Source organism: Globicephala melas, chromosome 11 (genome assembly GCF_963455315.2).
Source record: "Globicephala melas chromosome 11, mGloMel1.2, whole genome shotgun sequence".
Classification (NCBI taxonomy): Eukaryota; Metazoa; Chordata; class Mammalia; order Artiodactyla; family Delphinidae; genus Globicephala; species Globicephala melas.
Window position 1 is genome coordinate 100,557,287 of NC_083324.2, and position 26,190 is coordinate 100,583,476.

A 26,190-nucleotide genomic window follows, 5' to 3' on the forward strand; every position below is an offset into this window, starting at 1 on the left:
CCCGTGCCTGTGGGCCCGACCCGCCGCCTACCTGCGCGTTCCCCGCAGGTGTGGCGGCCTGGGGCTGGTGCTGGCCAGCGCGGGCTTCGGCATGCTGACGGCGCCCATCATCGAGCTGCACAACCAGAAGGGCTACTTCCTGCACCACATCATCTTCGCCTGCTGCACGCTCATCTGCATCATCTGCCTCTTGCTGCTGCCCGAGAGCCGGGACCAGAACCTGCCCGAGAGCATCCCCGACGGCGAGCACTACACGCGGCAGCCCCTGCTGCCGCCCAGGCGCGGGGAGCAGCCCCTGCTGCTGACCAACGCCGAGCTCAAGGACTACTCGGGGCTGCACGACGTGGCCGCCGCGGGCGACGGGCTGCCGGACCGTGCCACGGCCAACGGCGGGCGGCCCATGTAGCAGGGCTGGGGGTGGACCGGGCTGACCGTGGCCATGGGTGGGCCCACTCTGCTGAGGCCGGCGTGGGGACCCCCGAGGAGCCCACGTGTGAGGAAGAGGACTTTGCAAACGACCCTTCAAAGACTTTCCTTTCTGCCATGAAACGTTTGTATTTATTTTGGTCATTTTTAAAGAGCACTTTACTCCCCCTTCCCTTCACGGGTCCCACCTCCTCAGGAAGAGGGACGCGGTGGCCGAGGACACACCGTGAGGACCGCGCAGCCCAGGCTCCCCGGGAGGTCCGCTGCGCCCTCAGAGCCAGCTGTCCCCAAGGCCGTGCACAGAGACCAACCAGCCACCGTCTGGAGCACTCCCACAGCTGTGCTTTATTCAGACTGAAATGTAAATGGTTAGGGTTTTGCTAGAGTCTGTGTATGGTTTTTAAAGGTTTTCTCTGTAAGGTAAGAGCTTCTGCTCCATGTGCTGGGGGAAAGCAGCTCACGGTATCATTAAAACCAGCTTAGTCTTTCCCGCGAGATCATCCTTTTATACTTGATGCTGGAAGCTCTTTGGGGGAAGAGCCTGATTAGTGGCGGTATCGCCACGGTCTCCAAGGCAGGTCTGCCCAGCTCAGCTCCCGAGCAGCGACGCATCGAGCAGAGACAAGTTACTGTTATCACCCTTCCTCCCGGTTCAGCTCCAGCAGGAAAGTCCCCTCTTGCAGTCAGTTTTTCTGCCAGCACATGAACACACAGCTACTTCCTGAACTAACACCAATAGGAAAATAACTCAATAGGCTAGGCAGCCCCCAGGAGGGAGCGGTGCTCTTGCAAACACGGCCCGCCAGCCACATCCCGAGCACACACGGCGCAGAAATCACCAGCTTGGAGGCCTCGGCTCCGCTAGCCGCCGGCGGAGACCCCAGAGCCCTCTGCTTCCGTCAGCACGGAGCTGGGCCTGGAGCAGGCCCTCACTGGGGAGCTCCGCTGACGGCAGCCTCCGAGAACATCAAGACCAACTGAGAGAAGCAATAACTCACCAAAGCTCGAGCCCCACCCGACTCCAAGGGTTTTCGTTGTGTTCCTCACTTCGTCCCCCTGCCTTTCCAGGTCAGGCTCTCTGCACCTGTCTGGAGCCGTTTCAGAGGAAACACAGGAGATACTGAGAAACACCCCTCGCTGGCCAGGCAGGCACCGCCTTGTGGCAGTCCCGGGACAGCCTGGGCTCTTCCTGGAAGGGTCCACCTCCCCACGGTGCCTCTGCCGTGGGCTCTTCTTCCAGGGAAGGCGTGGCCCTGGGTCCGTGGGAAGCAGCGAGGGGACTCCCAGCCCACGGCTGCCCAGACTCCGAGGCCCAGGAGAGAGGTGGAGCGCGTCCCCGCTCGCCTCCTGTCCCCTCCAGTCTGTCTTGCCATCCCCCCACGGTGCCCCTACAAGCTGGCGGCCACGGGGAGGAGCCGCTGGCGCGGTGAGAACGCCGTGAGGTGAGCAGACGCGCAGGCCTGTGAGGTGGCGGCAGCTACACCGCCGGCTCCCAGGGCCACCAGCCCAGCCCCTCATGGCCCGGCCTCGTGTCTTGAGTCACATCTGTTCTGTGTTTCAGCGTCCGTCCGCATTCACCTTAATCTACAAGGCCTTCCTTCACACCTGTGCAGCTCGAGTGCCAAACCTGGGAAGCGCCTTAGCCTCTCTCAGCATGCCGGCCGCAGGGTCCCTGGTCTAGGGCAGGACGTGCAGCGCAGGGCTGGCGGGGTCCCTGGGCCACACCTGCCAGGTGTGTCTGCACCCATCACCCCAGCTCCAGGACACCTTGCAGCCAGGCCGCTCGCCAGACCCCACGCCGTGCGTGCCCTCCCGCTGGCCATGTAGACCTTTAGGGATCATGCTCAAGCCACAGGGGGCAGTCGGCACCTCCAGGAAGGCGGGCACAGCACTCCCAGACCCCTGTTCCAAAGTCTGAGGTCCGTCTTAAGTGACAACAGTAGACGCTGGTCCTACAGAGCCCAGCACTGTGACCGCAGCGGTCAGGACCAGCTCATAGACTAGAAGAGAAGCTGGCTGCGAGGGCGGGGCTCCCGGGACCAAAGCCCAGCAGGTGTGAGGGAGGGGATGGCGCAGCAGGTGTGAGGGAGGGGAGGTTCCTGGCTCCTCCATGCCCCCTCCTGCGGCCCTGGGTCAGGCTGGTCCCGAGGAACAGCTGTGAGCGTGGCCAAAGCAGAAAAGCTTCCTGTGGGCCGAGCCCCGTGAGACCCCACACCACGCGGGCGAGGCACCCCAAGCCCAGCCGGGGCCGGTCCTGCCTGCTCCGCGAGACCCCCGTGCTCACACGTGGACCCCTCGGCCCAGGCCCCTCCGTGCTTAGGGGAGAGACACTTCTCAGGCGCCTGCCGCTGCACGTCCGCCACCCGGCTCACCCAGCCCGCTGCCCGGGAAGGTCCAGCTCCTCCTCTGGCATCACGCCGCGCCGTCAGTCCCAGCCCCCCAGGAGCCGGGACCCCCTTCCAACGAGTCAGGCACAAACGTGATCCTCCTGCCTTCTCTTCCTGTCTGGAAACCAGTAACAACTCACCCGATACTCACCCAATACCCTGCCTGTTAGCACCCAAAACACACAGTAAAAGTTTTAAATGTTACCTGAAAGACTACAATACCACTTGCGACTAGGGGCACGGGGGCGGGCAAGCTGGTCCGGCCACAGAACAGCAGGAGAAAGAAACGGCCCAGAGGAAGTACTGCCCGCAATACCACTTCCTGGTGCCACACGAGGGCGGCTGAGGCGCCGCGAAAGGACGAGCCCCTGGGCCACAGGGTGGTGGCGACATGGTGCGGCCTGCGTGCCGCTGGGGGTGCCCCGGTGGCCCAGCAGCCCCGGGCCGGAGGTTTCTGTGTGAGAACCGTGTGGCCTGCGTACGGACGGGACGCCTGGAGGTGCCTGCTCCCAGCACAAACCTGCACCCGGTCCTGGCCTGTCCTTACGTTCCTGTCTGCATGACGCCACAGCTGTCGTACCCTGGGGGGAGATTTGTATGTAAACGTACAGAAATAAAAATGTTGCCCCGTTAACAAACTTCCTCTGGAATGTCTTCCCTACCTCATCTGATGGTGTCCAGTGAAGGGCATTTCGTGACCACTGGCTACGAGTAATAAACTGTTGATTCAGGTCTCGCTGTGTCCCTACTTTAGCGCCTGTGTAAGCCCAGCCTCGCTCTGCCCCCGGGGGACCGCGGGGGGCTTCTCTGCCTGCAGATTCCCCATCGTAAAGGCGGGCAGAGGAAACATCAAACTGCCGTTCGCAGGCCCCGAGAAACGGGGGGCGACAGCAGGTTTCAGAGTTCTTTTCTCCTGTGTGTGGATGTCCTGCTAATCTAATCCGTGGCCTGAAGGTTCCTAGAGAGGAAACGATTCTCACACTGTGATTCGGCCAGGAGAGACTGAGAACCCAGAGCTCTCTTTAATGTAGTATTTTTTAACAAGAAAGCAGTATTTCTTTAATAAAGTATTTATACCAAACTCTCCTCTCCATAGCCCTGATTTGCGTTACCTGCTCTTCCTAGAAAGGTACCCGCTGTGCTTCCAAACCACAACTGGCCGGGGCCTTGCAGGTTAGCGTCCTGAGCCCCAGACCTGGTCCCCGGAAGGTCCTTTCCGTCCCGGCCAAAGTGTCACCACTCTGGCTGCCCGCACTGGCTCGACACGGGGCTTGCCACCCATCGCGTGAACCGTGTCACAGGGCCCGAAACCATCCGCCTCTCCTGACAAAAGGGGTCCACGTGGACCCCAAAGATCAGAGAGTCCTTTGCCTGTAGTTCTCGGCTTGGCTGTGCTGAGAAGCACGTGGGGGGCTTTCCAACCCCACAAAACCTGGGCCTCCGGCCGCCTGAGTCTGGGGAAGGGAACCTGTAAGAGCTCTGCCAGCAATTCGACCGGAAGACAAGTTGAGAGCCACTGACCTGAGCACCACCGGCTTCTGGAAAGGAGTGCACGTACCAGAAAGGCTGGACTCCACCTGAAGCAGCAGAAAAGGCCAAGGATTAAGACGACGCAGCAGGGGCCTGCGACTTGGAGGAAAGAGGGGACGGAAGGACAGGCAGGGTAGCAGGAAGCCCAGGGAGGGGCTGACACACTCGGATGCATTCAACAAAAAGGGTAAAACCGTGACCCAGGTCCTAGGGGCCACGGCACCGGGGTTTGCGAAGCATTTCCAGCAATAACCCAGCCAGGTGAGACCGTCCCACTTCACAGGTGAGGAAACGGCGCCCAGAGAAGTGAGACTCAGTAGTGGCGGGACGTGGGGACACACGACAGAAGGACCTCACAGGCCTCGGGCCTCAGGCCCCGGTCGTGACAAGATGGGCCTGACGGAGTCGTGACTGATTTCCCCTCCGTCCCACAACGGCCCCGAACCCCTCCCCCCAGGACCGCGAGGAACCTTCCCTGCCCTTCTCCTGCCTCCTCCTGCAGGTGCAGCCCTGGGGCCCAACTCCAGTGACGGCGGGAAGACCGACCCTTTAAAAACAAACGTCACGCGTGACCCTGCTGACAGCTGGCGACACCCCACGCGTTTATTCAGACATCCGTCCGGGCGCGCGCATCTGCGTCCTTGCTGCCGCCTGGGCTAGAACTTCTCGGGAAAGGCCTCCATTTCCTCCTTGATCCTGTTTTCTACCAGTAATGTGAAGCTGCTGTCGGTGTTTGGAAGGTTATAGCTGACAAACACCTGTTTGCTGGTCTTCCTGGCTGAAACGAGAGAAAGCACACAGACGTGTGCAACCCACTGCGGGGAAAGGCCTGGAAGGGGAAGGTGGGCTTCCAGGGAGAGAAGCGAGCTCTGACACCTGTGGTGTCACGGGCAGTTGCTGCAGACCAGACTACAGGCAAGGAACAGCGGTTCTGAAAGGCCGGTCCCCATGGCCACAGTGCCGGGACCTCGTGGGAGATGCAGACCCTCGGCCCACCCAGACCCATCGAGTCTGCTCTCAGACTCTACCGTCTGAGTCCCACCGCTCTGCACACGGGGCTGGCTGGTCGTGCTGCTTTTTAAAAAGCACAGATAATGTGCAAGTATTTAAAACGCTAAGGTCCTGGGACTTCCCTGGCGGTCCAGTGGTTAGGACTCCACGCCTCCACCGCCGAGGGCCTGGGTTCAATCCCCAGTCGGGGAACTAAGATCCCGCGAGCAGCGGGGCACGGCCCAAAAAATCTATCTATACTTCAGAACCGCCCCCTCCAGCAACTCCCCCTGCCCACAGACGGGAGCCGACGTTCCTACACATACACACGTGCAGGCGCACGCGCACACGTACGATTTCTCAACGCGATGCGAGAGACGTGTTTTAGGCTCCTTTCTGCGGCACCGTTCATGGCTGACGTGAGCTGCTCCAACCGCCAAAAGCACGCGCGGTTGCACACCCATAACCTGAAGGCAGGACAGGTCCCGAGGACAAGCCAGGCGGTACCGGTCCCCTCTTCCCCTTCCGGTGAAATAGCTCCTCCCTGGGCCCCACCCCACAGGGGGCGGGTGCAAGCCCCTCCTCCCCCCACCGCAGTCAGGGGCTACGTCAGTCCCGTCGGCAAAGGCAGAGAGATGGGGACGGGGAGAAACGGGGCAGTCGAGCCACAGCCGCTCAGCCTGCCTGCATTCGGCGGCAGGAAAGTCCCCGGCCCCGGGGGCCACTGATTCCAGTCCCTCCGCGAGCCAAGAACCATCCCGCCTGCACGGTCCACCCGGCAGCCCCACCCTGCGCCCCAGAGCCACACAGGGCAGGGGGTCCCCATCCACACCGAAGCCCCCAGTGCCCCCAGGCCGTTCACCTCTTCCACCCAAGACACTGTCTCGGGGCACCTGTCTCTTCTCGGCTCCCTCCAGACAACTAACGACGGTTAATAACGCATTTTCAACTGCAGGTGACCTCCCTGCGGAACGGGCCTCTGTGGCCTCAGCACACGCGTCGCCTGTCCCCCTGGGGTGCTGGCATCTCACCACGTGTGCCCGTCCCTGCCGGGCGGTGGCCGAGGGCTGCCAGGTCTGCGGATACGGGAGGGTGGGAGCCTCCACTAGCGTCTGGCTTTGGTTAAGTGAGAGTGTATTTTTTGGTCTGTATTTTTTGGTCTGTGTTGTTTCAAATTATGCAGATTATAAATCGACGTAAGCCACGTGAGAGAATGTTAAAAAGAGCGCCAACGTTTGCATAAAATGCCCAAAAAAAGAAAAAGAACCCTAGTTTTCGCACACACACACTGGGGGGACCCACCAGTCCCAGCTCCACAAACCAGCAGCCTCCCTCCCTCCTCCACCAGGCCCGGCACACGGGGCCTGCCTGCTGGGGGTGCGTCACCCCGAAACGCTGGCAAATACGCAGTGAAGCAAAGGGGCATCAGGTCTTCCACCTGCTCTCCGTGGGTCACAAAAAACCAGCAGCTCAAACGCAGAGCAGCAATGATAGCACCTGGGAGTCTGGGCGAAGGCTAGGCAGGAATCCTTTACATCTCTCCTGTGGCTTTTCTGTAAATTTTAAATTGCTTCCTCATAAAAAGTTACCAAAATAACTTACTAGCCAGGCTGCTCTAGCTTCCGGCTAAAGGACAAGTGTGGTGGACGTCCCTGAGACGCAGCCGCCAGGTCTCTGCCCCGTCTCGTGCGACCTGTGGGCCACCTGTGCAAGCCCTGGCCCTCGATGCACTGGCAGTGCCTGCACCAGTGCGTGGCTGCGCTGTCCGCATGCGTGCGTCCCGGAGCGACTGACACTCACGTCCCCACTCCCCGGAGATGAGGCTGACAGGACCATCGACACAACTGCAGAAGCAGCTCCTCAAATCAGGGCCCGGCCTCATCGCCCCCCCCAGCCGGGACCCAGGGCTCCGCACGTGGCCAGGACACTGTGAACACGAAGGCCAGACGGGAGGCAAGGCTGCCCTGCTGGTCGAGGTCCCCGGCGCCTGGGGCCACCCGGCGGTCATGGGTGCCAGCTGGGGGCACCTTTACCTGAACCACCCGGGCATCTCGCAGGACACGTTTTGGGTGCAGGGGGGCTGGAGCCCTCAACCGCGGGGCCCTGCCTGACGCCCTTTCAGGCCACCCTAGGCCAGGCCGTCACCCTTCCGAGCTCTGAGCGGCATCACCTGCGGCGAAGGGCGGCCCCTCCTGCTCCGCGGGGCCCCACCGAACCCCTGGAGGCTACCTGGAGCCGCCACCCACTAGGCACCGTGGGCATCACTCGCCCGCTCCTCCCACGAGGAGGAGGAGATCACCTGTCACTGGTCGGCCTGGACGGCAGCCAGGGCGACATGGGAGCCCGGGGGCAGCGCGAGCCCCGAGCGGTGCTGGTGCCGGCTCAGCTCCTGAGCAGCCCGGTGTACAAGGCCTTCCTTCCCGCAGAGACCGGGGCTCCGCCTCCCAGACAGAGTCTTCCTCCTCCAGCGACTCGCCTCCCGGCTCCGCTGAACAACAAGGTCCCCACCCGGGCACTCGGGCAGCTAAGCTGCAGGACCTACCTAAGCGCTGGGCAAGGCCGGTGGACGTCGTGTCGGACATGTCCCCAAGGAGGGCAGTGGACACAGGGATGGGGTCCTGCAAGGAAAACAAAGAGCAGTGCTGCCCCACCTGCAAGGCCCAACGCTCCTGGATCACCTGAGCACCCAGGGTCCCATGGCCCCCCTTCCTGTCCCAGGCCGGCCTCCCCCTGCAGTGGGCCTGTGTCACCCTAGCTGTGCAGCCTCTCCTGGCAGCAGGCAGGCCTGCCCGGTGAAAGGCTGGAGCAGCCCAGAGGGGTGAGTGGGGCACAGACGGGGGGCAGGGGCACCCCAGCAGCTGACGGGGCCTGCAGGTCAGTGCGGGCTCTGGACTCTCGGAAGGTCTGAGCAGAGGGATGACGATACTGACTGCAGCCCAGGGGGGACTGGCCGTAAGGCAGCGCCGAGGGCTAAGCCACGACCTCCAAAAGGTACGTCCAGGTCCTAACCCCTGGCACCTGTGCAGGTGACTTTATTTGGAAATAGGGCCTTTGCAGATGTAATTGAGATGTAAGTTAAGGTGAGAAGGACCCTTCATCTAGTAGGACTGGTGTCTTCAGAAGAATGGAAGAGACAGAGGCACACAAAGGAGAAGGCCTGTGCACTGGCAGCAGGACTGGGGGTGACGAGGCTGCCAGCAGCACCGGAAGCCCAGAGACGGGACGACTTCTCCCCCGGAGCCTCCAGGAGGAACCAGCCCTGCTGACACCTTGATTCAGACTCTGGCCTCCAGATCTGGGAGGGAATCAGCCTGTTGTTTTCAGCCACCCAGCCTGTGGCACTTTGCAACAGCAGCTCTGACAAACCTATAACGTGGCAAAGGGGGCCTCAGCCGCCACGAGAGATGCAGCTTGGCCCAGGCAGCAGGTGAGAAGAGGCTGGATTCTGCAGGTTCTGCTGACAGCAGTGCCTGCTGCTTCACTGACACTGGGCGCGTGGAGCGTGGGAGAGGGGATCCAAAGATGACCCCAAGGTTGGGACGGAGCTGCTACAGAAAGGGGCTGGCTGCTGGAGGAGCGGGGCGGAGCCTGGAATGCCGAGGGACAGCTGCCTATCACACCCGCCAGCGAGACGCGGGAGGGGAAGGGGAAGGGCGGGAAAGAGGTCTGGGCCGGAAATGTAAATAAGTGTGGTCAACAGGGAGCGGGCAAGAAAAACAAGGACAGATGCCCCCCCCCAGGGCGAGTGTGAGCCGACAGCAGAGGTCCCACGAGGGAGCCCTGACACTCCAACCAGAAATGGAGGACGACCAGCCGAGCGGCGGGACGCAGCTCTCCCCGGGTGGCCAGCGCAACCCTCTTCGACCCCGGTCCCGGGGAGCCCCAAGCGCCCCTCCCCGACCCGGGACAGCCCTGGGGGGCCGCCGAATCCGCGGTCTCCCCGGCGGGCACCCGGTGGGCACGGGGCGCGCGCCTGAGGCCCTCGGTCACCGTTCGGCCCCCACCGGCCCGGCCTCCGAGACCCCATCCGTCCCCCGCATGCCTAGCCCCCTCCGCCCCGTCCCGGACCCCGCGCCGCTGCCCCCACCCCCGGCCCCTCTACCCACCCACGGCCCTCCGGCCGCACTCACGTAGCGGGTGCACATGGCCACGGAGAGGTTGCGCAGGTGCGGCGTGGCCCCCACCCACAGGAAAAGCGAGTCCGTCAGCCGCATGACGTGGAAGTGGACGAGCTGCTCCCACAGCCTCGCGCTGAAGTTGTGCAGGGAGACGTTCCCCCGCGCAGCAGCCCCCGGCCCCTCCATGCCGCCCGGAGGCCCCGCCGCACGCGCCCCACCCGCTCCAGCCGCGCCGCCGCCGCCAGACCCGAGCAGGCGAGCGCCGAGAGGTCGAGCGCGCCTTCGTTTTCTATCCCGAGGTGGGGCGGGGCCTGGGGCGGGGGCTCGAGAGTGGGCGGGGGACGGATCCCGGTGTGGGCGGGGCTTTCCGGGGAAGGGCGAGGCCCAGGTGGGACGCCGGAGGGGCGGGTCCCGAGAGTGGGCGGGGCGGGGGCGGGGCGGGGGCGGGGCGGGGGCGGGCCGGCGTCCTTGCGGACAGCAGTGTAGACTTGTGGGAGCGTCTTACCTGGTGGAGACGCGCCGCCCAGCAGAGGGCAGCGCTGTTCAGTCGGTGCCGCAAGCACTCAAAGCAGCCTCCTCCGCGTGCTCGAGATAGCCGTGAGGATGGCAGCGATACTGGGGAAAGCCCTAGAAAGGAAAATCGCATGGACTGAGTTAGGGGGGTGGGTTGGCACGCCTTTGGACCCAGACCCCTGAGCTGATGCCCTGTACAAGTGTGGGCCTTGGCTAAACCGTGCAACCCGAGCCTCAGTCTCCCCATCTGCAAAGTGGAAGTAAGAACGGGCGCCTCTCAGAGGCGTGGGAAGCAGGTGAAAGGGGGCCACTGTCATCCCTGCTGGGGACCTTGACTTGTAGTCACTCTGGGACACTCGGAGTTGACATAGGAAGGCTTCAGTGTGTTGAGAGGCAGTGTTTGTGGTACACGCACACAGCGCCCATTTTTGTCAGATTCTGTTACAACTGACTGTTGGGTTTTATGTCAGAACTATCAGAGTTGTGCTTTTTAAATCTCTAATAGATCTAAGTTGACTAAATTGACATTTAAGAGAGTAAGTATTGTTAAAAGTTTGTTCCCTTCGCTAATTATCAATGATTCAATTATGTACTTAATTTTCAGGTCAATAGTTTCTAACAGCTTCATTAAGGTATAATTAACCTACAATAACTGCACTATTTAAAGTATACGAATTGAAGTTGTGACACGTGTGTAACTCATGAAACCATCCCCACAACGAAGAGAATGTACATGTCCATCACCCCCAGAGGCTTCCTCAAGCCCCTTGTAACCCCTCCTGCCTGCCCCAAACACTGTGCTGTACTTGGTCACTAGTTTGCATTTTCTAGAGCTTTATGTAAATAGACTGTACAGTAGGTATAATTTTTGCTCTGCCTTTTCACTCATCACAATTATTTTGAGATTCATCCAGGTTGGTGCATGTGTCATTTGTTCCTTTGCATTGATGACCAGCGTTCTGCTGGGTGGATGCACCACTGCTTGTTTATCCCTCACGTGCTGATGCCCATTTGGGCTGTTTTCAGTTTGGGGATATTGCAGTCAAGCTGCTATGAACATGTCTGTACAAGTCTCTATGAACATATGCTTTCATTTCTTGTAGTTAAAGACCTAGGAGTAGAATGGTTGTACCATGTGTAACTTTTTAAGAACCTGACAAGCTGTTTCCACAGTGACTGTGCCCTTGTATGTTCCCATCAGCAGAGTATGAGTTCATTTTAGCCATTCTAAGGACTATTTCAACATGATTTTAATTTGCATTTCCTTAATTATTAATGAACCTCAGTTTACACTTCACACCATATGCAAGAGTGAACTCAAAATGGTTCAGAGACCTAAACATGAAACCTAAAACTGTAAAACTTCCAGAAGAAAATGTAGAAAACCTTTGTGACCTTTAAACAGACAAAGATTTCACAATAAAACACCAAAAGCACGATCCATAAAAGAATAACTCGATGAACTGGACTGACGGAGCAGGTGATGTCACCCACACATCAACTCTAATACCCTCTAATGCTTTGTCCCCTTAGAAGACAAACACCATTTTTAAAACAGAGAGTTTCTCTCTAAAGAGCCTTGAAGAGCTGTCTGGGGAAACTAAGGCAAGAAGCTAACACCCTGTTGCCCCCTGTTCTCCCCGACACCTGCCCAGCACAAGTGGGAGCACGCTCCTCTCTGCTCCTCCGGCGGGCTCGGATGACCGCTGCGGAAGCCACGTGACCCAGCAGGCAGGGCTTACAACCTCCAGGCCCCCCATCACCAGCTGCCCCTCAACACACTGTCCTGTGGTCCCCAGACTGCATCCTCTCATTTACCTTGAGGACTTTTCTCCTCAAGTCCTAACCCTACCCAAGCCCACATTCAGCCGATGCCCCAGCTCCTGAGTTTACAAAGAAAACAGAGGTCATCGGGCTCGATTTCCCCCAATCCTTGTCCCTCCTCTCAAACCCTTACCTCCATGTGACCCCACTCGTACCTCCTTCTCCCCCTCATTACGCAGGAGATGCCCCTCCCCTTGTCGCAGGCTGATCTCTTCCCCTGGGCTCTGAGCCTCTCCTCCTTCACGTCCTCAGGAACCCACTCCATCAACCACGCTGGCTTCTCCAAAGACTCTGGGATGTGCCTCCCAGACCCCTTCAGGAAAGGACTAGTTGTCCCAGCTGCTGGCCGTTAGTGGAGAGCCTTCCACTGGGGCCTCCTGCCGCGTCTGCACGCCCTCCCCAGGGCGGCCCACCCCCAGTGACTGGCAGAGGCAGCTGTGTAAAGGCCAGGCCTTTGCAGCCCAACGCAGGACAGCTGTGATGGGCCCTTTTCGCTCCACAGTGCCCACGGAGTCAGCTCAGGGTGTAAGGTGGGGGTGATACAAGGCTAGTAGTCACCCTACACCGTCACAAGACATGGGGCATGGACGATCCTCAGTCACCCTGATCTCAGGTGGTCCCTTTGCTCAGTCTCCGGGAACCAGATAACTGAAGACGTGACCAGGTCCCCGGCAACACACTGTGAGCCCCAGCCCTCCCCCAAAGGGACCAGTGCCCATTTACTCAGGTAACGGTACACTCGGGAAAGAGGAAGACCCAGGCATTTCAGGGGTCAGAGCCGGCACTGAGATATGGGGACCAGAAGTGTCATCACTGCCCTCCTGCGTGTGCGGGGCCTACAGGGACCAGACAATAAACAGAGTGCTGGCCTAGGGTCCACATTCGCCTGGTCCCTGAACATGCAATTGGGGTGGACGCGCTCAGAAGTTGGCACACCCCCGTACTGGGTCCTTGGCCTGGGGTAGGAGCTACCGTAGTGGAGGATGCCGGGGGGAGCCTGGGATACTGCCCCACCTCAGCCAGGCAGTACTGCATCCAGAGGAGGGTGGAGCATCGTGGATGCAAAGGGTGCAGTGGCGGTGGTCCTCATCCCTCTCTATTCACCAGCTGAGGCTGGGAGACGGCGATAGACCACCATGAACTCAACCAGGAAGCAGTCCCAACTGCAGCTGCCTCAGCAGCTGTGGTATCTTTCCCAGAGCAGAACAACACGTCTTCAGGTACGTGGAAGGTGGACCAGGACTGGGGAAACGCGTTCTTTTCTCTTCTGATCAGAAAAGAGGAGCAGAAGCAGTTTGCATTGACGTGGATGGATGACAATATTCGTTTATATGAATGGTACTCGTAGCCCAAGGCTGTGTTAGCTCTCCACCCGCTGACAAAATGTAGTGTGAAGAGCTCTACACCGTCTATAGACGTTCCACGTAATATCACACTGATGCATTACATCATGTCGTCCTCAGCTCACGCTTATGGCTGTAGGCAGGATCCCACACAAATAGCTGAAGACGGGGGTGAAAGCCTGAGCTGGGCCGTTGGGTGGGTCAGTGCAAGCCACTAATGGATGCAGTTGCATTACAGATTCACTCCGGCAGTGCACCTGGTCATCTGTGTGTCCACAGAGCAGCAGCCCAGGGTTAGAGTATATACAGACTCATGGGCGATGGCCAGGGGCCTGGCTGGGCTGGTCAAGGACCTGTAGGAAGAAAGACTGGAAGATGGAGGGCGAGGAAGTCTGGGGAGGAGGCATGTAGGCGGACTGTCCACTAAGTGTGGAGATCACCATAGCACGTGCTGTCACCTGGCAGACAACGTCCACCACAGTCAACAAATTTGTCAACTAAGTGACAAAAGGACTCCATCACTTGATGTTGGTTGGCCCCGTCTGCCACCACCCAGGGCTGGCACAAAGGGCCAAGAACAAAATAGCCATGGTAGCAGGGATGGAGGTTCTGCAAGAGCCAGCAGCACGGACTCCCACCTCCCAAGGGCGATCCTGCAGCTGTTGCCACCACGTGTCCTACTGGCCAGGAGGCCCAGGCCCCAGCTCCTCTGGCGCGGCTCCCAGGGGTGGGAGCCGGGTGGCGGTGACGGGCTCCTTCCACCCAGAGGTGCCAGTGATTTGTTCTCATGGGGGCCACATTCCAGGTGCACGTTTGCCCTCCTGCCTGCAGGGCCGCAGAGACTGCCACCATCCAAGGGCTTACAGAGCGTGTCCTCTGCGTGGCATTCCACGTAACCTCACTGAGACAGTGGAAGAGGTGGGAGGGTGGGCCCAGACCCACGGGAGCCGCTGGTCACATCACCCACAAGCTGCCGCCCACCGAAGAAAGAGACGCTCAGAGACGGTGTGGATGGGGAGTCATCCCCCAGGCCCCCCACACACAACGGAACCGAAGTGCTTCCCATAGTGCCATGTCCCCAAGAGGAAGACCTCATGGGCCAAGGACGCCAAAAATCCATCTAGGGGCCGGTGCTCCCCAAACCTTCACTCACCGCGGGATCAGAAGCCCCAGGGGACATGGCCGAAGTCCGCTAAGCCATTGCTACGTGTGGCTAGCACTAGCACTTTGGGCTCCTTGTGTCCAGAGCCCCGCAAGTCTCGAAGCGGAGGCAGCATCCCAGCAGGGAGGTGCACCCTGAGGTCAGGGGGAGGTTAGGGCTACTGTCACCCCTGGGGGAGGGAGGAAAGTGTCCTGCTCCTGGGTGACCAACTTGCAAGTCATTTGGTATCCCCTGCCCAGCTGTGACAGTAAGTGGACCAGAAAGCACCGCTGGCCTAAGGGCAGATCCCCCTTCCAGGAAAGAACTGTCACTGGGCCCTGGGGTCTGGGCCCTTCAAGTGTCACCCCCCTCTTGATTACCTCAGCTGCTGAGAGCCTCCTTACCCAAAGGTCTTTCCCGGGGGCTCTGCAGCCATTTTAGCTCCGGAGCCCCCCATGGAGCTGTTGCCAAGCTGGGTCCTTGGACCCTTTAATCGCTTAATCAATAGAAACTGATAAGAGGCCAGACGGGAAATTCAGGCAAGGCTTTATTGGACTCTTGCTACGGCGCAAGTTAACGAAAACAAGAAACAGGTGCCCTTGCTTGCCCCCTAAGTGGGCGAGGATACGAGCTGTCCCTTAAACGGGCTAAAGGGTGGAGCTGGATCAGCGGGTCTGGCTGGAGGCGTGTCTTAGCGGCACCCCCTTGCTGATGCCGTGTGCAGGGGGCACGCGCAGGACCCTGCCCTTGCTCCCGGCGCCTCAGAAGTGGCGGCCAGTTTGTGGTCTCTTTGTAGCTTGTTGTCCATAATTTGCCCCAGCTGCGTATGCGTACCTTGAGTCCCTTATACTTTCTATTCTGTTGCTCAAGGAGACGTTTGTCCAGGTGCCACCTCTGCAGCAAAGGGTCCCAGTTCCCAGGGCCAGCTGAGCCTTTGGGGTCTGCACCTTCCTGCTCCCTTTGCCAGTCCCATCCTCTCCCTCCTTCCACGGGTGTGGATTCCCAGCGTCCTCTCTCACCCACATTCAGACTAAGCTCTCTGAATTTGCTCTCTGCAGAACCCAGCCCGGGACAGCTCCTTCCGGGGCTGCTCTCATCTCACTCGGCACTCTCCCTGGGCAGTCACATCCATGGACCTAGTCTAGCTCATCACCCACTCTCCAACGTGCTCACAGCCTCGCGCTTCTTCGAGCCGCACACATGCCTCCCGGCCAGCACCTCCTAACTGTACCCAAGCACCTGGACCCATCATCTCCGCCATCCGCTGCCCCCGCCCCCAGCCCTCTCCCTCCTGTCATCCCGACATTGGTGAATGCACACCTGTCCCTCCCTTTCCCCACGCAAACTCAGGAATCCTATTTCTGCAAACTGTGCAGACGTCACCCACGCCCCCTCCGGCCCTCACCCTGCACGCCCTGCCCTCCGTCCTGGCACAGACCCTCCCCGTCTGTCGCCTGGGCTGCTGCTGTAGCATTCCGACTGGCTTCCCTGCCGCCTGCTTCGCCGGCTCCCAATTTGCCTTTCTCACCGAACGAACGAGTGAATGAATGGAGAGATGGACTGAGTGAATAAACCTGCCCACGTTACTGCCCCTAATTGTTCTTCAACGGTGTTCAGCCCTAACACCTTTGCAGATATCAAGGCCCCTCACCTCCTGACTTGACGCCCCGCTGACACCAAGCTCCACGAGGTGGCCAGAACCCACCACCTCCGTTTGCCCTGTGCCCCACTGCACGCCGTACCCCTGCCCACCCCAGCTTTCCTGCAGGGGTAACCCCGGAGGTTTGCCCCGACGCCCCTTAAGGAAGCCTTCCCCGCCTCGGGCAGACGGACTGCAGCTTCTCCTGGCCTGCCTTTTTACCACCCACAGAGCAATCGTTTCATGCAGTGGCCTTGTTCATGCCCATCTTCCTTCTCAGGAAGCTCCTTAAGGGCAGCTACGCGGTCTCTCATCTTCCGAGCGGTAGCCAGCAGGGGCCCTGCGTGTCATAGGCAAAGCAAATATTGATTCAGTGGTTGACTGAGTGAGGAAATGCTGGAAGAATAAACAGAGAACTTCTCAAGGCTGCAGGCCCCAGGCCTGGCCCGCCGCTCATTAGCCCTGGGCCCCTCTGCTAGGTCTGTTACCTGAGCTGTAAATGGAGAAGACTGGCTTGGATTATCTCTAGGGCGCCTTCTAGGGCTAATACCCTGTGAAGATCAGATAAGAATGCAGAACGGTAACCAGATCCTTCCATTCCAACGCGAGCAGGAGGGTGTAATTCCACAGGGGACCACAGGGTGGCAGGTGGGAAGGAGGCGGGCTCCATGCAGAGTGGCCTTGGCTTTGCAAAGCGATGGGGAGGGCCTGAGTTCCTACCCTCAACTCGGGGAACTCTGTCAGGGCCAGGCTTTTCTCTAAACTGTGCAATTTTAGAACACTCATGAAACAGCAGGTCCTGTTTCCCAGGTAGCCACGGCCCACAGATGAAAGGCCCAGCAGGAGGCTGTGAAGAAGGCCAGCCTACCAGCTGTCTGCTTGAAGAGCGGAGGGGGCCCGGTGTCGCGACTCGTTCCTCTCTTCTTTCTGCCACCGTTTGGGTTGTGAGCTTTGGTGTGAATTTCATTCACCAAGAACCAAGAACTACAGGCTTTAGATGAGGGATAAGAGAGCTGCCCACGGGGAGGACACCTGTCGGCTCCCTACCAAGGGAGGAAAGGTGAGTCCTGGGTTCGTGGTGTGCCCACCTGGAGATGCAGCTGCCCCCGGGCACGTGCCCAGTGAGTCACAAGAGCATCGAGGATGTTTACAGCATCACAGGATTCTCTCACGAGATCCTTGGGCCTTGAATCCAAAATCAATCCCAAACTCTGTTATATGCCATGGTTGGTAACGTGGTATTTGGGTTAGTAATAGACCAGGTTATGCTGTGGTAACATTTTAGCCCTGAAATGGCGGTGCCGTGATGTAACAAACTCTATCCTCAGCTCATCATGTATTTCTAGCTTGGGATGCAGGCAAGGGGGTAAGAGGTAGGGTGGGGTCTCTGCTGCATGTGGTCCTTCAAGGACCCGGACTGCTCCTTGGGTCACAGCTGCAGGGGTGGGCCCAACCTTTCGATGCTCCAACTTAGAAGTGACACATCACACCCTCTCGTAGCCCATTAGCCAGAAATAGTCGCCCGTCACTGCCTACCTGCCGGGGGTAGAGGGGGTACAAGCTGTGGGGGGCAGATGGACTGTTTGATGAGCACCACTGTCCCTGCCACAGTGACAAAACAGATCACGACTTACTGAGAGCCTCTGCGTCTGCCAACCAGCATTGTCCAGATTTTCCAGAGGCCTGAGGTCAGGGGGCGAGGCCCAGAGCTGTGTCTACCACCCCAAGTGCTTGAACTGAGTCACTGTCCGCCCCGAAGAGTACATGATACCCGCATCCTGCTTCAATCTGTTCCCCCACCAAGGCCACGAACCTCCTCCAAGTCCTCCGTCCTGTGTCTGTGGATAAAGATTAGCCCTCCTCGCACACTGGCCCTGCCTAACCTCCAGGGCGCCACCCAGAGGTTTGTATCTCTCTCCTGCATCCCCGATTCCACCCCCACTTCCAGACTACTCGGGTCAGGGTGTAGACACGTCCTTCAAACCTATTTTTGCCTCCCCATTGACTCTGATCACCCCCACCCCTGCAATTCCTCACCCTTTCTTTCCTGAACTCACTCCACTGGGCTGCCCTTCCCGTCACTGAGCTGCTCCCACTGAGGCCACCAAGAGCCCGCTGTGTCGGAGCCGTAGCCTGACACCGTCTCTTCCCAGCCTGGGCTGCCGTGGCTTCCAGGCTGTCTCCCCCTAGTTCTGGGTCACAGTCCCAGCCTCCTCTGTTCTGGGGTCCACCCTCTCCCCTAGCTGCTCTCCCTCTCGCCCCCCAGCCCATAGCTTACGAACCTCCTACACACTGACTTCTCCCAAATTTGTGTCTCTGGAGCCAGCCTCCTTCCTGAGCTCCAACCCTATAAGGTCGGCTGCCCACGCAGCATCTCCCCCGAATGTGCCTAGAGACCTCTAACTTTGCAAGTTAGAGGAAGCTGCCCGCCCCTCCCCCACTGTCTCCCTGCTCCGAACACGGCCTGATGCGTACGTGTTCAGGCATCTTCCTCTCACACCTGCATCTCCCTCATCAGCAAATCCTACTAGCTCTGTGCATCACCTCCGCCGCCGCCTGCCGTCTGGACTCAGGCGCTAACCTTCTAAATGGTCCCCCTGCCCCACCCTCATCCCCTTACCATCTATTCTAACGTAACAGAGTGAGTCCTTTAGAGTGGCTTTCCTCTTACCTCATTTTCGAAATAGGAGGGTTAGATTCTCCAACCAAAATGGCCTACTATGAACAGTCTGCTTCCAGGGAAGTCTTCCAGAATGCTCACCTTCCTGGGGGTATCAGAACCGCTCCTATTTCTTTTTTAATTTCCCGTCAGTCCTCGAATCCCCCAAAAGCTATATTCCCAATGCATCCACCTCCTCCCTGGCCTCCCCCCGCGCAGTCTCCACGAGTGCAGACAAAATATTTGTGCTGGCAGCCGCCGTCCCAGAGCTTTCCGTAGCTCACGAAAGAAACCCTGCCCAAGTTCTGATGTCACCAGCCTCTGGCCCCAAAGGAAAATTAGATAATCCTATCACTTTGCTCCAGAGGGAAACGAACCTTAAAGTGGACAGAAAGAAGTTGAGCTGGCAGTGTGACCACAGACAGAATCATCCGCCCTGAGACTTCTCTGTAACTCCTTGAAAGATGTCAATACAGTTTCTTTATCAGCTATGCTTCAGTACAGCCCTGCCTGCCCCGCCCCTGAGGTTAACCTGCTCAGCCCCTGCCGCAGACCGGCCTCCCACGCCCTCACTCCACGCCGGACTCGGCAGGAGCCCCAATTCCACCCTAGGATGGAGGTCTGGTCCCTGCCTCTGGCTGACCCATGAGCGATGAATAAAAAGGTTCCCCCCAGTCCGGCTGGCCAGGGGAGCAGCCGCCTGGGTGCCCACAGTCCCCGGGAAGGACGACACGAGCCTAGGATTTAGGGGAGCAAAGCAGGAAAGGGGGTTCCAACAAGGACAACACTCGAGTTTTCAAACAAGGAAGTGAACCCCAGGATAGACAGGGGACCCAGAAGGCACTTGGTCACTGCGGGCGGAGCATGGCCTCTATGGGCACCACCGGGGCCCCGCCCCCCTCAGGGGCCTCTATGGGCACCACCGGGGCCCCCGCCCCCCTCAGGGGGCGGGGCTGAATGCCGCCGGGAGCCAGGGTGGAGGGGATGCACAGGCTGCGGGGTGTCGGGGGGAGCCTGCCCCACGCGGCCCTCCCACGGCAGCTCCCACGGCTGGACATCTGCTGTGGCCCTGAAGGTGTACAGTGGGCCTGCTGCCTCTCACCCCGGACCTCAGAATTCCCCACAATCCCAGTGTTTAATATTTCAGTGAAGTAAGCGTTGGTCTCCATGTGATTTGATTTTGTGACTCAGCACTTTTCCGATGAGCAAGCTCACACACCTGGAGGGGGCCCTTTTCACGGAGGGCGTGGACCCCCCGGGGCGGGGAAAGGCGGTCGCCATGCGTGTGACTGTGTTGGGGGGTGACTCGAAGGCTCCGGGGCGCAGGTGGGGTCGGTGGCACTATGAGACTCACAAGGAAGCAGAGACACAGCTGCCAGCGGAAGATGGCGCTTACACCCCTGTGTCCAGCGCCGGACCCGCCTCTGGGCGCAGCCCCTGAGGCTTTCGCAGAATCCTCGGCCACACTTCAGAGCTGAGCCCGCGATCAGCAGACACGGAGGACAGGGAACAAAGGCCTGCATGCGCGCGCGCGTGCGTGTGTGTGCATGTGCGTGCGTGCGTGTGTGTGCGTGTGTGTCTCCGGCTGAAAGGATCATGTGATTCAGAAATCCATCCACAGAGGCCCTGCCGTGGGAGGGGCAGGTGGGGCTGGCTGCTCAGCACGTTGGGGGGTGTCTCAAGAATGTCAAAGCCCCTTCCCCGCCTTGGTGCCAGGGCGCTGCGTGAGACACGGCCCGTGGGCCAGCCCCTCGGCCCCGAGCCCCCTCATAGCGTGTAGACGGGTCTGTTCTTGGCACAAAGGAGACCTCTTTCGCCCAGAACATGGCTGCTGGGCGGGTCCGTTTCTGGTGTTTTCTTCCTGGCCCTGAAGACGAGCCCAGCGACCCAATAAAGAAAGACGCGGCCCATGAAAGCAGCTGTATTTCAAGGAGAGCGGGGAGCAAAGCCAAAGGAAAAAATGAAAAGCTCCAGTGACAAAACGCCCATTCATGGGTTCACTCGGCAAACATTTACTGAGGCCATCTGTGCTCCAGGCCCCGCGCTGAGTGCCGGGGGCACAAAGATGCCCTTGAGCGCGCGCCCCGCCCCCGGCTGCCCACTCCGCTCCCCGGGCCGAGAGAGAGGGAGGGCGGCACCCCTCCATCCACGCACCGGGTCCCAGGACCGGGAACACGGGTGTGTGAACGCGCATCGCACCGGGATGAATGGACCTCACAGTGAGGGGCGCAGACGCATCCAAAGCTGATGGATTCCTGGTGCCACGGGTCAGGACCGCGGTTACTCTCTGGGGCGAGGGACGGGGACCACCAAGGGGCTCTGGAAGGTGTGCAGTGTCCACTAGGACAGTCGTGGAGCCGTGCACTGTGCTCTGAGCACTTTCTGAGTCGATCCTTGAATAGCTTAAGAATCTGTGTGTCTCTACAGATGTTTGTATCCTGACTCAGAGAGCAGGGGGCCTTTAAAGGCAGCTATGCTACATACTACCTCTGCACAGAGCCAATCTAAACGGTACTGGTCCCTTCCGTATTCACCCCAAACTTTACATCTCCACCAAAAAGGTCTTTATCTCAGTCCATAAAAGGCAGCAATTAAGCCCACCGATGCTAATGATGGCCCCTGGCTTGCACAGAGGGGAGTTCCCAAGCAGTTTTTCACTTATTCATGCCTATGTTTATCCTACAAACAATTATTGAGCGACTACTGTGTGCCAGGCACCAGGGGAACAAAAAAAAACAAAAAATGAGGAAGACAAAGCTCTTTCTAGTGAAAGAAATGGAAAAGCCAAATAGCTACAGTGCAGCTCAGTACGGGCTGGGCTAAAGGCAAACAGAGTGACCGGGGCGGTTCACCCAGCACAGACTGAGCCCTCAGGAGGGCTTCCTGGAAGAGGTCGAGTGGAGTGGGAGGGTGCAGAGGAGTCAGATGGACCAGGTGGGCGGCCTGGGCTGGGCACAGGCGCCAAGTGGGGGGAAGTGCAGGGTGCTCAGGAGGTGGGGTCAGCACTGAGGACACAGCTGGGGGCACAGGACAGAGCGGGCTCAGAGCCTGTTAAATGAAGAGGGAGAAGGATGAGCTGAGAAAGGGCAGCGAGACAGAGGAAAAGGGAGGGTTAAATTCAGCAAGATCCCCCCAGTGAAAAGCCTCATCTGAGCATCCGGACACCCACTTAGAGGGGTGACCTTGCCTTGAAAAGGGAGGACGTTCCGACACAGCCTACAACACGGAGGAACCTTGAGGACATTGTGCTCCAGTGAATAAGCCAGACACAAAAGGACAAACACTTGATGGTTCCGCTGCTATGAGGTCCCTAGAGGGGTCAGACTCAGCGAGACAGCAAGTAGATGGCGGGGCAGGGACTGAGCAGGAGGAGTGGGGAGTTAGGGTTTAACGGGGAGAAAGTTTCCGTTTTGCAAGATGAAAAGAGTTCTGTGGCTGGACAGTGGTGATGTTTGCACAACAGTGTGACTGTACTTGATACCACAGACCTGTGTGCTTCAAAACGGTTAAGACGGTAAATTTTATGATATGTGTTTTACCAATATTAAAATTTCTTTTAAAAAAAGAAGGGTGGGGCTTCCCTGGTGGCGCAGTGGTTGAGAGTCCGCCTGCCGATGCAGGGGACGCGGGTTCGTGCCCCGGTGCGGGAAGATCCCACGTGCCGCGGAGCGGCTGGGCCCATGAGCCATGGCCGCTGAGCCTGTGCGTCTGGAGCCTGTGCTCCGCAACGGGAGAGGCCACAGCAGTGAGAGGCCCGCGTACTGCAAAAAAAAAAAAAAAAAGGGGGCTTCCCTGGTGGCGTAGTGGTTGGGAGTCCGCCTGCCGATGCAGGGGACACGGGTTCGTGCCCCGGTCCGGGAACATCCCACATGCCGCGGAGCGGCTGGGCCCGTGAGCCGTGGTCGCTGGGCCTGCGCGTCCGGAGCCTGTGCTCCGCAACGGGAGAGGCCACAACAGTGAGAGGCCCGCGTAGCAAAAAAAAAAAAAAAAAAAAAAGAAGGGTGACCCTAGCTCAGAAGGTCAAATACATTCACACGATGTATTTAACCAAGTCTCGTCACCCTAAGAAGCCGCCACGCACTCTGCTGCCCAAACTATACCAGGTCCTCTTGAGGCAGCCTGGGACCTGGGACCCTTTGCGGCAGTGCTTGCACCTGAACGACCATCTCCTAGAGCACCAAGATACCAAGACACAATAAGGGATGAAAAATAACGCACGCATGCCCAGCTGGGGCCAATTATGAACAACAAGGCCAAAACCCAGCTGCCACTTCTGAGATGCCGGGAGCAAAAGCAGGGTCTTGCGCATGCGCCACAGGGGCGTGGGCAGCCCACCTAAGCCACACCTCTGATCCGCCCCACCTGCAGCCCGTTTAAGGGAGCAGCCTGCCGTCCTCAGGGGGCAAAGCAAGGGCACCTGCGACTTGTTTTCGCTCTCTCGCGCTGCAGAGCCCTAGTAAAGCCTTGCCTCTGGCCTCTCGCCAATTTCTATTGATTCAAGAGTCCAAGGACCCAGGTTGGTAACTCCGAGTATCCAGAGCAAATCACAAATTGTTACTAACGTTGCATCTCCCGGAAACTTCACTTGCAAGAGCCCCACCGGGCCAGTCGCCCCCTTTCTGGGCACTGCTCTCTGGAAGCTGCCTCTAAGAGCCCCCCACTCCCCAGCAAGGCTTCCCAGCCCGGAAGTACCGCTGTCCAGCCACTGCCCACCACTCGCGCAGTCCTGCCCTCGCGCCATTACCAGCCCTACAGCGAGCCCACCTGGAGCCTCGCCACCAGGCTGCAGAGGCCAAGGCGGAACTCACCTCCTTGCCCACAGGATTCCAGGCATAATGTCTGCGCTTTGCCCACTTACACCTCACAACTCCTTGTACTTTCCTTCCAGTTGCAGCACGGCTGTGCGATTCCGGGTCCCAGTTCTGACACTGGGTTTTTCCCAACCATTTTGGCACAAGACCCTATGCCCTCCCATCCCCTCATCTAACGGTGACAGTCGTTCCCAGGCGGGCACCTACCTACTTGGCGTTGGGAGCCGCGGCCTGAGCTTCCCGTCCACACGTCAGCGACCCGGGGAAGCGTCCGTAGTCCCTAGTTTCTCCGTTTAGGTCGCGGTTTGAGCCCAAACTGGATGTTCTTCCCACTCTGCTGTCCCGCTTCGTCTGTGCGACCTGGGCTCCCCTTGGTAGCGTCTTGAAGGCTTCGCTCCAGGTTCAAGAGGACGTCACCACACGTCTAACTGCGTCCCAGGCTCCGTGACCTGCGCTTCTCCTGTATCCCGGCCTTTGCCTCCGTGTCCCTGCACGGCCCGGTTTCCAGTCCAGCAACAAGAGCGACAGCAACGCAGCCCCTCTGCTCGACGGGCCCTCCAGGGACCTGCACGATGGCCGCTGAGGCTTCGGGGCGAGCGCCCCGCCCGCCGAGCCCATCCCTCCGGCGCAGACGCCGCGGAAACCCTACAGCCGGTGGAGGAGCCCGGAGGAGCCGCAGGCCTGCGGCTGCCCCTCGCACCGCTCATATCTGAGTGGGGCTCGAGGCGAGGAGAACAAGGCTCACCTGCTGGCTTCACGGGGCCCCGTGGGGTCTGGAAACTCTCCCAGCTGCTGCAGGCCTCAGCTAAGGGGCCGCGGTCAGCTGGTGCGCTTCAGTGAATCTCCGTCTCACGGCTAAAATGAAAACCCTCCACGGGGTCACGGAGCTCCCCACGCCCAGCGTCCCACCCCCGTGCACCCCGCCCCGTCTGCCCCTCACGCACACTTTCCCAGACAAGGCCCCTCCCCGGCACCGCGGCGGGTTCCTCGCAGTGTTCACCCAGCAGCCGCCCACACTCTCTCTCTGTCTCTCTGTCTCTGTCTCTGTCTCTCTCTCTCCTTCTCCCCCCCATCTCTCTCTCCCTCTCTCTCCCTCTCTCCCTCTCTCTCTCTCTCTCTCCCCCTCTCTCTCTCCTTCTCCCCCCCTCTGTCTCTGTCTCTCTCTCTCTCTCTGTCTCTCTCTCCCTCTCTCCCTCTCTCTCTGTCTCTCTCTCCCTCTCTCCCTGTCTCTCTCTCTGTCCCTCTCTCTCTGTCTCTCTGTCTTTCTCTCTGTCTCTCCCTCTCTCCCTCTCTCTCTGTCCTTCTCCCCCCCGTCTCTCTGTCTCCCTCTCTCCCTCTCTCTGTCTCTCTGTCTCTGTCTCTCCCTCTCTCTCTGCCTCTCTCTCCCTCTCTCTCTCTCTCTCTCTCTCTGTCTCTCTCTCTCCCTCTCTCCCTGTCTCTCTCTCTCTCTCTCCCCTTCTCCCCCCCTCTCCCTCTCTCTGTCTCTCTCTCTCTCTCTCTCTCTCTGTCTCTCCCTCTCTCTCTGTCTCTCTCTCCCTGTCTCTCTCTCTCTCTCCCTCTCTCTCTCTCCTTCTCCCCCCCTCCTTCTCCCCTCCCTCTCTGTCTCTCTCTCCCTCTCTCTCTCTCTCCTTCTCCCTGTCTCTCTCTCTCTCTCTCTCTCTCTGTCTCTGTCTCTCTCTCTCTCGGTGGCTGGTCTGTAGGAAAGAGGGCTTCAAGGTGACAATGGAAAATAGGTTCACCTTTGCCTTCGGCCTAGCGGTCACCTTCGTGATGATCCTGTAATGACTAAAGATGCCCATTTTTAGGCGGAGAGTTTGCTTCCTTGTTTTTTATTTTTTTTTCAACAAAGTCCCAGAATCACTTGCTTGTTTTCTCACACCAGGATCTACAATCCCTCAGAGAGCAACAGACAGGGGTGGGGGTGGGAGGAGATTGGAGGATGGGTTAATGTCATCACCGCGAGTGTCAGCGTAACGCACCTGACTGCACCTCGTCTGACAAGCCGTCCCAGACTCACTGTCACCAGGTCTCTGCAACCTTTAATTACCCGTCTGACCACACACTTGATTTAGCAGAGAAAAGAAAGGCTTGGAGAAGCACATAAACGGGATGAACAGAACCAATGAGGGCAAGGAAATAAACAGGAAAAACCATCAAAAACCAGGAACCAGACGCTTCTAACTTGACAACCTCGGCTGCAGCTCAGCTCCAGGAGGGCAGGGGTTTCTGCCCGACTCCTTCACTGCTGTCTTTCTGGGCCTAGAGCAGAGCCTGACCCCCGCAGGTATGTGTTGGATGAATTGGGTGGCCGCTAAGTCCACTTTAAAGGATCAAGCCGGGTGCGCCAGCTGCAAGTCAGCACCTCCAGAGGCCGAGACCCTGGCCCTGACCCCACCACGGGGGTCCCAGCTCACCCTCGGGAGGAGGCCAGAGCCGTCCCGCTCTCCACTCCCGGGAAAGGCCCACCTGGGGAAGGCGCCAGGACCGGAGTGGCTCAGGGAAGCGGGCTGTTTCCTCATCCTCACCCTCCACTGGGACATAACCCACTCTCCCGGGTCCTTCTGGTCATGAAGAAAGCTGGGCACCTTTCAGGTGGCAGCGTGCTAGCCCGCTTAGGAACACACCTAATTTCAGTCGGTTTCCAGAATGAAGGCAGCGACTAGGACAAAGGAACAGGCCCCTGCGGTCGTTCCAGGTCATCTGATTCCCGAGCGAGGAAATTGTTAGGATGCAAAGGTGGGCACCTCGCTACACTTCAAATTACAATAAGGTTTTTTCTTTCTCCATCTTAAGGTACCTTGACAACATT

General features: G+C 59.1%; 2 protein-coding genes and 1 long non-coding RNA gene across 4 annotated transcripts in view; 1 reads left to right on the forward strand and 2 right to left on the reverse strand.

Annotated features, from left to right (window-relative positions):
- Positions 1-3,867, forward strand: part of SLC22A23 (solute carrier family 22 member 23) — a 146,172-nt gene extending 142,305 nt beyond the window's left edge. For both annotated transcript variants that reach the window (XM_060307438.2, XM_030881520.3), the window contains one exon: positions 49-3,867. In XM_060307438.2, the coding sequence (XP_060163421.1) occupies positions 49-406 (358 nt within the window). In that variant the 3' untranslated portion in view covers positions 407-3,867. The remainder of the gene's footprint in view (positions 1-48) is intronic.
- Positions 749-9,732, reverse strand: PSMG4 (proteasome assembly chaperone 4). Its single transcript, XM_030881526.3, has 5 exons — positions 9,464-9,732; positions 7,876-7,951; positions 4,890-5,121; positions 4,335-4,390; positions 749-3,394 (listed from the first exon to the last, which is right to left on the reverse strand). Exons 1-3 carry the CDS (start codon positions 9,635-9,637, stop codon positions 5,000-5,002), a joined length of 372 nt encoding a protein of 123 aa, XP_030737386.1. The 5' UTR covers positions 9,638-9,732; the 3' UTR covers positions 749-3,394; positions 4,335-4,390; positions 4,890-4,999.
- A 226-nt stretch (positions 9,733-9,958) lies between these two features.
- On the reverse strand, positions 9,959-24,259 carry LOC138842883 (uncharacterized). The gene is made up of 3 exons (XR_011377849.1): positions 24,127-24,259; positions 23,589-23,869; positions 9,959-10,078 (listed from the first exon to the last, which is right to left on the reverse strand). It is a non-coding gene; the product is annotated as an uncharacterized lncRNA (long non-coding RNA).
- Positions 24,260-26,190: the final 1,931 nt, after the last annotated feature.